Below are 12,835 nucleotides of genomic sequence, written 5' to 3'. Positions count from 1 at the left end.
TGGGGCTGGCCAGCTATATACTGGGGGGCTGGGGCTGGCCAGCTATATATTGGGAGGCTGGGGCTGGCCAGCTATATATTGGGAGGCTGGGGCTGGCCAGCTATATATTGAGAGGCTGGGGCTGGCCAGCTATATACTGGGAGGCTGGGGCTGGCCAGCTATATACTGGGAGGCTGGGGCTGGCCAGCTATATACTGGGAGGCTGGGGCTGGCCAGCTATATACTGGGAGGCTGGGGCTGGCCAGCTATATACTGGGAGGCTGGGGCTGGCCAGCTATATACTGGGAGGCTGGGGCTGGCCAGCTATATACTGGGAGGCTGGGGCTGGCCAGCTATATACTGGGAGGCTGGGGCTGGCCAGCTATATACTGGGAGGCTGGGGCTGGCCAGCTATATACTGGGAGGCTGGGGCTGGCCAGCTATATACTGGGAGGCTGGGGCTGGCCAGCTATATACTGGGAGGCTGGGGCTGGCCAGCTATATACTGGGAGGCTGGGGCTGGCCAGCTATATACTGGGAGGCTGGGGCTGGCCAGCTATATACTGGGAGGCTGGGGCTGGCCAGCTATATACTGGGAGGCTGGGGCTGGCCAGCTATATACTGGGAGGCTGGGGCTGGCCAGCTATATACTGGGAGGCTGGGGCTGGCCAGCTATATACTGGGAGGCTGGGGCTGGCCAGCTATATACTGGGAGGCTGGGGCTGGCCAGCTATATACTGGGAGGCTGGGGCTGGCCAGCTATATACTGGGAGGCTGGGGCTGGCCAGCTATATACTGGGAGGCTGGGGCTGGCCAGCTATATACTGGGAGGCTGGGGCTGGCCAGCTATATACTGGGAGGCTGGGGCTGGCCAGCTATATACTGGGAGGCTGGGGCTGGCCAGCTATATACTTGGAGGCTGGGGCTGGCCAGCTATATACTGGGAGGCTGGGGCTGGCCAGCTATATACTGGGAGGCTGGGGCTGGCCAGCTATATACTGGGAGGCTGGGGCTGGCCAGCTATATACTGGGAGGCTGGGGCTGGCCAGCTATATACTGGGAGGCTGGGGCTGGCCAGCTATATACTGGGAGGCTGGGGCTGGCCAGCTATATACTGGGAGGCTGGGGCTGGCCAGCTATATACTGGGGGGCTGGGGCTGGCCAGCTATATACTGGGAGGCTGGGGCTGGCCAGCTATATACTGGGAGGCTGGGGCTGGCCAGCTATATACTGGGGGGCTGGGGCTGGCCAGCTATATACTGGGGGGCTGGGGCTGGCCAGCTATATACTGGGGGGCTGGGGCTGGCCAGCTATATACTGGGGGGCTGGGGCTGGCCAGCTATATACTGGGGGGCTGGGGCTTGGCCAGCTATATACTGGGCGGCAGGGGCTTGGCCAGCTATATACTGGGGGGCAGGGGCTGGCCAGCTATATACTATAACATTCAATGAAAGACACAAAACACCAATATACTATAACATTCAATGAAAGACACAAAACACCAATATAACATGAATGTTCACGGAGGAATCCGTATACTAGGGGGCAGTGTTTGGCAGGCTATGTACTGGGGGAAAGTGGTGGCTGGCTATATACTACAGGGGACTTGCTGGCGCTGGGTGGAGGCTGTGACCAATGCATTTCCCAGCCTAGGCTTATACTGGAGTCAAATAGGTTTTTTTTTTCTAGTTTAATGTGGTAAAATAAAGTGCCCCATCTTATATTTGAGTATATATGTTACTCTAAATACTTGAAAACCTGGTCCCCCTGGCTCTGCTGCACAGGACCCAATTTTCCTATTTTCTATTTAACTCCGTCCATCAGACAAAACTAAAGCATCTTCTTTTTTTCTTTCTGGAAAAAGTTGCCAGATCTACTTGGGCATAAAACTGTGAGCCTGTTGGCAGCCTGCAGTCTCCCAGTTTCCAGGGCTGCTTTTTAGTGTCGCACGCAGGAAACATTCTACTTTGATTGATTCTCATCTACATGGAACAGCCCTTGTTAGTAGAGCAATTACCGCAGCCATCATGTTCTTCCCGCTTATTGTCCTTTGGCTGGATAGCACAGAGAGCAACAATGACCACTAAAAGGGCTGGATGGTTTTTGCTTATCACAAAATAAATGATCTAAATGACCCTAAACAAAAGCATAGTACTAGGGTATAAGCAGAACAAACTTGCGGGGGAATGAAACCTATTTTATTTATGGTCATTAAAATAAGATAATAGTTTATATGTTTTTTTTATTGTAACTATTAATTCTGTCCATGATTAATGGAGGCTGCCATCTAATAATAATAATGAAGACCCCCACAGCAGACAATAATAATAATACTGGAGACCCAGGAGCAGCCAATAATAATACTGGAGACCCAGGAGCAGCCAATAATAATACTGGAGACCCAGGAGCAGCCAATAATAATACTGGAGACCCCAGAGCAGATAATAATAATACTGGAGACCCCAGAGCAGATAATAATAATAATACTGGAGACCCCAGAGCAGATAATAATAATAATACTGGAGACCCCAGAGCAGATAATAATAATAATACTGGAGACCCCAGAGCAGATAATAATAATAATACTGGAGACCCCAGAGCAGATAATAATAATAATACTGGAGACCCCAGAGCAGATAATAATAATAATAATACTGGAGACCCCAGAGCAGATAATAATAATAATAATAATAATACTGGAGACCCCAGAGCAGATAATAATAATAATAATAATAATACTGGAGACCCCAGAGCAGATAATAATAATAATACTGGAGACCCCAGAGCAGATAATAATAATAATACTGGAGACCCCAGAGCAGATAATAATAATAATACTGGAGACCCCAGAGCAGATAATAATAATAATACTGGAGACCCCGGAGCAGATAATAATAATAATACTGGAGACCCCAGAGCAGCCAATAATAATAATACTGGAGACCCCAGAGCATATAATAATACTGGAGACCCCAGAGCAGATAATAATAATAATACTGGAGACCCCAGAGCAGATAATAATAATAATACTGGAGACCCCCACAGCAGACAATAATAATAATAATAATAATAATAATAATGATGATGATGATACTGGAGCCCCACCAGAGCATACAAAATAAATATAATTCCTCTCCTCTCCTGGCTTCTCTCCTCCCTGCAATGCACTGCAGCTTCTTCTCTCCTCCATGTGCCACTCTGTGCTGGTTGTCAGGACCCAGAGCAGAACTGCACCAGGAGCAGGAGAGGACCCGGTAGCAGTACAGTACAGCAGAGAAGTACTTACCCCTCCTGGCTCCTCTCCTGCTCCTACAACCAGTGACTCTACAGCCCTGGTCACAGCAGATCAGTCTCCTCCTAGGAATATGAAGACTGCTGAGAACAAGCAGTGCTGCCCCCTCCTGTACACACACGGGACCACTGATGTAGAAGGTTCATAACATGTACATGCCCAGTCCCTTCATGGTTTATATAACATGGCAACCTGCTTTCCTAACTGCTAAATGCTGCCATGGACGGGCTAAAGGGTGATTGAGAAGAATAATTTAAAGGAAACCTACCACTGCTCACATGGTGAAATCATGCGAGCAGACCAAAAGAATTACCAAAAGAAGAAGGAAAAGAAACACAAGGCTACAAAATGAGTAATGGAAAAGTGATAATCTTTATTACATATCAAAAGACATAAAAACTATATAAAAATAAAAGATAAATGCATCGCAGGACGAGATACATAATGCACGCCAGGTAATAGGTCCTGATAAAGTAAAGTATCAAAAGAGTAGTACAGATAATAAGTAATATAAAGTCACAAAAGCATGCATAATATAGCACGAGGTAATAGACCATAGACACTAGTATACGTATACATGCTTACAAAAAGCAATAAGGGGAGGAGTGTACCATAGCTACCAACAGTTGTACGTCCAACGTGACGAGAGACATAACATGATAAGTGATAGATAAGTAAACGCCAAAAAGTGGCGAAAATAACGTTGGAGAGACAATAACTATAAACCTGGCGAGCAACCCCGACACAAGTTTCAACCGCAGCCGGTCTTTGTCAAGGGAACCCGCTAGGCTATTTAGGTTTACATTTAAGAGACCTAAATGAAAGGGTTAATTTTTTTCCGATGCTCCAATGTTATATGAGCAGTTCTTAATATTTGTCCCGTTTGTAACCGTGTTATGTCTGTGTACTTTTTCTAGAAAATTCTGCAACTTCTTCCGGAGAGGATTCACCAGCGATGGCAGTATCACAGCATCAGTGAGTGTGTTCTGGAGCGTCATACTTTGTAGCGTTCATATACCTTCTCTGGAAAGAGGTGCAACTTTATCGAAAGTGGCTGGGACCTTAGTAGCACCTCTGTGAGCCACATGGAGAATGTTAGCGTAAACTAGGATTAGCATCTGCATCAGCCACTGTGATAAATCTAGTAAACATTTTGTCGTCCCACTGTGAGTTTACAGGATTGTGCTACATTAGGGCATTGTTGAGTTGGGGGAAGAGGGTGGGGGGGGGGGGGTGGAGATGAGGATTTTGTCCCTCCTGGTCTTTTGTTCTCCCCTACATGCCTCTTCCACTTAGCATCCTGTATTGCTCTCCTGCTGGTAACCCTGTACTGATGTGTAGTTACACAGGCAGAGCTCCGCTCTTCTCACACAGCGACCCAGGTTCAAATCCACGTAGGAGCAGAATGAAAAGTTAAAAGGTGATCCGTCCATTTTCCTTCAGGTACCAAGAAATTGCCTGAAGGATTTACTGTTCACCAAGATAATACTGGAGGATGCCAAAGGCCAGTACAGGAGATCTGTCTGGCTCTGACCGAGACCTCCGACACCTATATTCTTTACTAGTAACGGGAAAGAATGTTTACTTTTATTGTTCATTTTATTCCCTATCCATAGGATAAAATTGTCTGACCGTGGGGCGTCCGATTGTTACCCCCTAGTGATCACATATGTGAATAGAGTTTGGGCAGTATCTATAGGAATTCCATGATGCGGTTTTCATGGAAGTGTCTAACGTAGTGGTGGACCACGTGCACTGCCCTTGTACTCCTAGAGCCCAGGTCCCTTGTTCACGATCACTCATTCCATATGTATTAAAAATGGGATAAATGTTACTATTGGGTTTGGTTGTTACTAGTTAATGAAAACTAAGGTCTAGTGTAGTGTGCAGCCCAGGTGTTGTTCCGATCCCATCGACTGCACACACTGCACAGGACGGGAGTCCCTGCATCATACAAGGACTTCATGTTTGCCAGCTGAACTGCAGCTCCGGTACTGTCACAGTTCTTACGGCACCAGCTAGCAGACAGGAAGTCCATGCATTGTATCTCTGTATGATGCAAGGACTCCCGTTCTGTTCAGTCTTTGGGAATCCACGTGCTGATATACGTCTTTGCTGAGCGTATATGTATTTGGGATGGAGAAAAGTTATAAGCCACTTTCGGAGAACACAAGGATGGGATGTGTTGTTATCCAACATTCAGATCCTCTTTTCCTTAATATTTCCTACTATGGTCAGTCTGGTTGGGCGCCGGTGGCTTTATCCCTGGTTACAATGAAGAAACGGCTGTACAGATAAGGTTACTTTTATGCCATTGGTCCCAATTACTGTTTTTTTTCATTTGCCTATAAAAATATTAAAGGGAACCTGTCACCAGGAGACCCATTTTTAGCACTCCCCCAGTCCCCACAGAGCATAGTACATACACTGCCAAAGTGTTTTTGTATTAAAAACTGTTTTTACAGAAAAAAAAGATATGTTATATTGTACCTTTCATTAGCATCTGCTGTGTGACTAGGCAGTTGCCCAATGGGAGGGGCTGGAAAGGAGCGGTTTCCCCCCCACCCTTGGGAAACATGTGACCTTTTCAAATATATGAATAACTCACCACACTCGGGATTGGCTGTAGAGGAGCAGGGGGCGTCGCTAAGCCCAGTGATGGGTGTTTTCATATATTTGAAAAGGTCACATGGAGAAGCTGTTTCCCAAGGGTGGGGGGGAACCGCTCCTTTCCAGCTCCTCCCAAAAGGCAACTGCCTAGTCACACAGCAGATGCTAATGAAAGGTACAATATAACATATCTTTTTTTTCTGTAAAACCAATTTTTTTATACAAAAACACTTTGGCAGTGTATGTACTATGCTCTGTGGGGACTGGGAGAGTGCTAAAAATGGGTCTCCTGGTGACAGGTTCCCTTTAAGTAGTAATTATTGTTTGTAATGTAAGAAAAATAGACAGACCCCTAGAAAAACACTCTGCCAAGCTACTACATAGATACTAACACAGCAGCACACAGTGAGGATACTAATAGGACAAAGCAATCTATGACTATATGTCTCCATTGTGTCAACAGATCTATATACTACAATCCTGTGTATATATTGCTGTTCAATTTTCTGTGCAAAAGCCCACGTTTAGAAATGTCGATCTTTCTCTTTAGGTCTGATTCTGAAAAAACTGCTTCACACAGGAAACTCTTTGAAGGTAATTCTAGCTGTGGCGTGTGTATTCTGTATACAATATCCTGGTTCCTGCTACATAGGACCTGGTCAGATGTGTCAAATACTTATATTGTTCACTAACCCTCCTTTGTGGTCTCCCAATTTAACCAGGAATATTCAATTTTGGTCCTGCTATATATTATTACATAGTTCAAAGTTTATACGGTTGAAAAAGTCATCAGGTTCAACCAAGAAAGGGAAGGGATTCTATATAACAGAACCATCAATGTTATTCAAGTGCAAAACGACATCTAGGTGCTTCTTGAAGCTCTCTGCTGTCCCTGCTGTGACCAGCGCCAGAGGCAGGCTATTCCACAGATTGACAGTTCACAGCAATGAGTTCTCAGGTTTATTTGCATAATTTTAAAAGCCTTTTTTTTTTTTTTGTAAAAACAAGGGCATATTAAGCTAAAAGAGAACATGCTGCCAAAGGGGGCACACACCAGTATGTCTGTGTGCTTAGTTTACAATCTTTCATCCTGGTGGTAGATTTCCTTTAAAATCCAACATAATTGACCCCATGTCTGACAAAATTAAGGTTCAAGGGGGTTTTTCTGGTTTTCCTTTATGGAGTACACAACGATTGAAGGTCTTATAGGCAATATCCCATAGGGAAAAGTAGTGCCACCAAGCTGCCCTGTTAGTCATTATCCCTACCGAGGATGTAGAACCATTATTAGGGATATTGGCTCATCTGTAGACCTTCTAGACAGACCTGGGTACTGGTTGTCCTGATGTAGCTCCAGAGCCCTATTTTTTCTGGGATGGGTTTAAGGGAATCTACCATTTCTCCAAGCATTGTACTTGCTGGTTGGCAGCATGTAGTAGAAAAATTAACTAGGGTTTGAAAGAAAATTAATCTTCAAAATCCATCATGATAAACCGGGAACATTACTCATAGATCAAGGCACCGGGACTGTAGTAATCTTCTTATATTTATTATCCATGTCTTTCCTACTAAAATCAACTTTTAAAATTGTTCTAATGGGGAGATTTACCGTCGGCCCTCGGCAATTACACGGTGCAGGAGCATGTCTCCCTCTCACCCCTCCTCCCTCAGGGCTTCCCCTCTCCCTCTGCCTGCTGTAATCTCATACAGTGTGTGTGTGTGTGGGGGGGGGGGGGGGCAGTGCTCGTGCACGGTGCCTGGATCTATGAGTAAGTGCCCCTGGTTTATCATGATGCATTCAGATAGTATATTCCCTTCAACTGGATGGTCACTGACCTAATTACTACCTATAAGTGGTGGTGTATAGAGAGTTTCTTTCTAAATCGTTTGACCAAAGAAGCCAAAGGCAAGTCGGCTATAATTTAGTCAGCGGGGTCTCTGACAGATCACTATTCTGCCTACCTTAGATCCTGGCTCCACATACCACAGTAGGACTACTTTTTGACCACATGTGTAGTCCCCCTTGTGCCCCGGACCAGTTCCATAACCTTGCACAGTATTGAAGGTTGTGGGCTGATACTGCAGTAACTGAGCTGGTCCTTCATGAGGGCCATTTACAGTAAACACAGAGACGTTTATTTGGTCCTTGTATTTAATGGCCACTATAAGCTTTCACTTGACATTTATCTGTAGATAAGTGATTCCTGTGTTTTGATTTCAGATCCGCCTTGAAGGGATGCGCCTGTTCCTCCTGTGGCTTCAGACACTTCAGAACAACTGCAGCTGGGAGCAGCTCTGCATGTTCGCTTGTCTCATCCCTGGTTTCCCTGCGCCCCCCTCTGACCATGGCATATATACCCTGGATAATCTCATCAACCAGCCCCTGAACCTGCAAGAAAGTAAGACACCATAAGGATCCTTAGAATTGATCACCACTGCCTAGGGCTATATACATCCTGCTTGCCAATAGCACATGTATATACATCAAGACAGTGACCTGCTTTAAACGGCTATATCTTCTGAGGAGAATCTTCCCTTTTAGCATTGCATCATTTTGATTCTAGGTGCCACAGAACCAGAGATATTTACTCTGCAAGTTGCTGTTAGAATAATAATAATAATTTCTTATTTATATAGCGCACACAGATGCCGCAGTGCTGCACAGAGCTTCCCAAATCGGTCCCTGTCCCTGTGGGGCTCACAATCTAATCCACCAACCAGTATGTTTTGGGATGTGGGAGGAAACCGGAGGACCCGGAGGAGACTCGCGCAAACACGGAGAGAACATACAAACTCTCGTTTTTATATACATCTTCCCATTCCTGACTGTGAATTTAACAGTGGATTTCTCCAGTATCCAGTGACGCCTAGAAACACAATCCAATCTGATTTGGTATTAATTGGGAGCTACTCATATTTTATAAGACAACCAGAACTGTGTTTCTAGGTGCCATGGTTCAGAAGACATAGGCTTTCAAATATGTGACACCCTCCAGCATTCCATGTGAAGAAAACGTTGTTATACTATACTATGTAAGAAGATGTAGTAAGATGTGGTTGTATTTTCTACAGGCCAAGTTACAATTGAGGAAATTACACCACTTGTACCCCCACAGTCAGGAGATAAAGCACAAGATGATCTGACCAGTTATTTTTTGGAAGCCCTGTTGAAGTATATGGTGATACAGGTAACACTTTCTTAGGTACCAAACACATGATAGTATCACGGACACATAGATGTCTATGGCACCCAATCCTAGTGCAGTGAGTACACAGTGTCTCACTACACCATAACCAAGCCTTGTTTGGCTTGTAATGGAGAGTGGAGATGTGAGGAGCGCTCGCCACCCTGTCCTCCTCCACCCGGCTGTGTGCTGGATTGGTTATGGCCTGGGTGAGCACACAAGGGGCCTCATACCCATTTTCTCTTTTGTATTTATTTCCTGATAATCCAGATATTCCCATAGCAGTTAATGAAGTGCTGGCTGGGCCTGCCATCTCTCATAGACCATGAAGGGAGCGGCAGTCTGTCTACCTGCTGCTCCAGTCTGCTCCCTGGAGAGACGGGGATCCTAGCAATCAGACCACTCTGTGATTTCTAGGATAGGGGATAACTTAAATACTTGGGACAAACCCTTAAAGTGAACCTGTCACCAGCCATGTCATTATCAGCTGATGACCGGTTTCAATAGCCTGTGCTATGCTGATTTTAAAAATGCCTTTGAAGCATTTCAGTAGTTTATATAAGTTTCATTCACAGTCCTGCTGACAGGTTAAATATTTATACCACTCAAATATCACTGAAAAGTTTAATCAAAAAATATGATTAATATATTTTTTTTTATATTGCGCCATCATATTTCATAGCGCTTTTCAAATCAACTCAATAAACATTGCTGGTGCCCCCTTGAAGGTGTCCATACACAGAAGAGCAAAGCTTCTTTTCAGGTAGTGCGAGTGACTTACTACCCTCTCCCTAGATAGAACATGAGCTATTCTCCATGGCCCATGTACATGTTCAGCTCAAGGACTACTCTGCCATCCAGAATAGTTCATGACTTTATTGCTGATAAAACAAAGTAGCGACGTTCTCCAGGCCCATCCAGTCTGTGCTGGAATCTGTTTGGCACCTACGTGAAGTGGTTGTGCAGCCTTATAAACAGGATCCAGGTTTGTTTAAAGCTTTTTCTTCCTCTTTTAGTAGTCAGGGGAGGTGTTAAATGAATACATGAATTCAGTTACTTACCCATGGGATACATTTGGGTGGGGTAGCCCCCAGTATTGGCGGATTGAAGAAGTCAGTAATCTGTGTATGTGATGTATTAGCTCAGAAAACCCCTTTAACATAATTAATTCTTGTAATGTATGGACTGGTTAAAAGTATGTAGACTCATATTTGTGTCTTCCCCTCTCCTTGTAGGTCCGCAGTCTAGAATGGCAAAATAAAGACAAGGAGGAAGATGGCTTTGCTTTCCTATTCTCCAATTTCAAGAAATACTACATGCCTTATATTTTCCCTGCCATGAGCAGAGAAAGCAGCCTATACAACCCTGTACTTGGTAAGCTGGTGTGTCCCACATCTCCTGTACAATGACTGATGTGTAAGGAAATGGGATTCGTCTGTTCTTCCAGGGTAGAACACATGCACCCCTCAGTCAAGCTGAGCATGCATGTGTATGCGAGTGTTAGGTGAGATGGATCATAGCCAAACAAAGTTTTTGGGTTGACCACTTTCTTATATATGTGGTCAGCCTTTTGTGTAAGGCAAAACAGTTTATACAAAGCCTGATCTGAGGCCATACACGTTCATATCAATATTGTCACAGCCATATTCCTTAACTTTTCCTAAATGGGGGTTTTCCACTTTCTGGAAGTTTCTGTTCTCCTGGCAGATAACCCACCAAAAGAGGTTTCAAGAAGTTTCAGCTATGTTATTTTGACCACACAGCTCTGCTACATCCATAAACTCACTCAGGTCTGCTACTTACATTCTCTTACATGAACACAGTCAGTCGTTCATTAGCTCTTCAGCTGAACTCCAGGATAGCAGTCCTATATATTTAATATATATTTTATTATATGTATTTTTGGTAAGCTAACTACATTAATTTTTGCAGAGATACCACAAATTAGACCAAAACCTCACTACATGCTGGTACGGAGGGATGTGGAAAGCAATGAGGCTCAGTACTGCACCAAAGAGCCCTTTTTGAACGCGCGGGTGATTGTCATCAGATGGCTGGTGTCCTTCTGGTTGGAGCCTAAGCCTCACACAGGGACTCATATTCCTGGGACTGAAGGGGAGAATGTGCCAAAGAATATACAGGTATTGAGGCGCCAGGTTATCCCTTTTGTGTGATCTTTGTTTGCTGGAGATGAATGAGAAAGTTCCTGTTTGCATCCACATACGAAGACCATATAGAAACCTACTTTGCACTGATGGTGATAATGGTATCTGATCTGTACATTTTGCATACACCTATTTACGTCCGGAAGGGGAGAAGTATTGGGTAGTTAGTGGATTTATCTTACAGTTGATACTACTATTGTGAATTCCTCTCTAGTAAAGTTTTTGTGCTATTTTCGTTTTGGGATGGAAATTATTTCTGGCAATGGTCTATCATTTTCTGCAAAGTGGAGTTGTTTTTGGCTACTTACCTATTCTGGATTTTGTTATTTTACATGTCTCTACAAATGTCACCCTATAGAGAGCTGCTGCCAACCTGGCTGCCCAGGAGGACAGTCGAAATGAGAACGGAGAAAGGACGACCGAACCAGAGCAATCCCACTCCAATACCAGCACCTTGACAGAACGGGAGCCAAGTGTCTCCAGCCTCTGCAGCATTGCTGAAGAACACGTCACCGACTATGAGATCATCCGCAGGTTCTTCTCTAGCAGACGCTGCAATGTCGACTTCCTCATCGAGATTTTCCGGCAGGTGAGCTGAAGCGTCGGTCAGACTTTGAAGGGGTTGCTTGACTCGAGCACACTACTGCTTCATGGTGGAAATGTGTTTTTGTGACTGATCACATGATGGATTATTCACTGGTATCACCCTAGACTCCATTACATACTGCACGTCATTGACTGATCTCAGTGGTGATGGTTGGAGTGGTGGTTTAGAAGTCACCGCTGAGGCCAGTGATTTATCCATCAGTGACTTTCTGTATGTTTGAGCTGGACAATCCCTTTCCCATATACATTATATAAAAAGGGGCAATACCCTCTCAAAAATTTTTATCTTTTTGAGAGATTTCTTACTCTCCCCAAGACAGATATATGGGGAAGGAGACTTGAATATGTTTGGGATTTGCCTGCTCCCTCCTATCGTGCATGCTTGGCCAAGCAGAGTGTGCATGTTCATGGCTGGGCTATGGATGATGGCTGCAGGCTAAAGAAACATGTGGTCCATGGAAATCTAAAGCTTCTGGCCACCAGGGGGATTGAGTATACCTGGCAATGTAAAGTACTTTGCCTACTGTTCCTAAATCACCCCACAAGTAAAACCAGCATTTGTGAGAAATTTTAGAAGATTTACATGAATATAGTTCATGTCTCTCATCCATTTGTTGTCTTTCTGGTTTTCTCTTAGCTGATGTTGCATTTGACTTTCTTGACTTTATGCTTCTTCAAGTTTAATTCTCTTCTCATGACGATTTGAGGGAAGACCTCACTTATTGCTTTGGGCCTCATGCACACAAACATTATTCCGGGAATGCGTCCTAGCTGCTGTCTCAATAGCTCAAGTCCCCATGTGTTTCTTTGGGCTCATAAACATGGTGGTGGTTTCCATAGCCCCTTGTGTGCACCGGCTGCTTGAGCTGTGTAACTCGGAGCAGGTCCTATTCTTGTCTCTGTGGCTGGAGCACTCTTTTCTTATATCATCAGTGCAGGAGCGAACGATGACACACAGGTCCTTAGTATATTGCCCGTGTTGGGTGCGGTTTTAAATT

General features: G+C 44.6%; 1 protein-coding gene across 6 annotated transcripts in view; it reads left to right on the top strand.

The window, feature by feature from the left end:
- RALGAPA1 (Ral GTPase activating protein catalytic subunit alpha 1) overlaps positions 1-12,835 on the top strand; it is a 130,605-nt gene that overhangs the window by 31,031 nt on the left and 86,739 nt on the right. For all 6 annotated transcript variants that reach the window (XM_072115523.1, XM_072115528.1, XM_072115527.1 and 3 more), the window contains exons 4-10: positions 4,189-4,246; positions 6,432-6,475; positions 8,103-8,280; positions 8,954-9,069; positions 10,302-10,440; positions 10,999-11,207; positions 11,590-11,820. In XM_072115523.1, the coding sequence (XP_071971624.1) occupies positions 4,189-4,246; positions 6,432-6,475; positions 8,103-8,280; positions 8,954-9,069; positions 10,302-10,440; positions 10,999-11,207; positions 11,590-11,820 (975 nt within the window). The remainder of the gene's footprint in view (positions 1-4,188; positions 4,247-6,431; positions 6,476-8,102; positions 8,281-8,953; positions 9,070-10,301; positions 10,441-10,998; positions 11,208-11,589; positions 11,821-12,835) is intronic.

Source organism: Engystomops pustulosus, chromosome 7, assembly GCF_040894005.1.
Source record: "Engystomops pustulosus chromosome 7, aEngPut4.maternal, whole genome shotgun sequence".
Taxonomy (NCBI): domain Eukaryota; kingdom Metazoa; phylum Chordata; class Amphibia; order Anura; family Leptodactylidae; genus Engystomops; species Engystomops pustulosus.
This window is presented reverse-complemented; position numbering and strand designations above follow the sequence as displayed.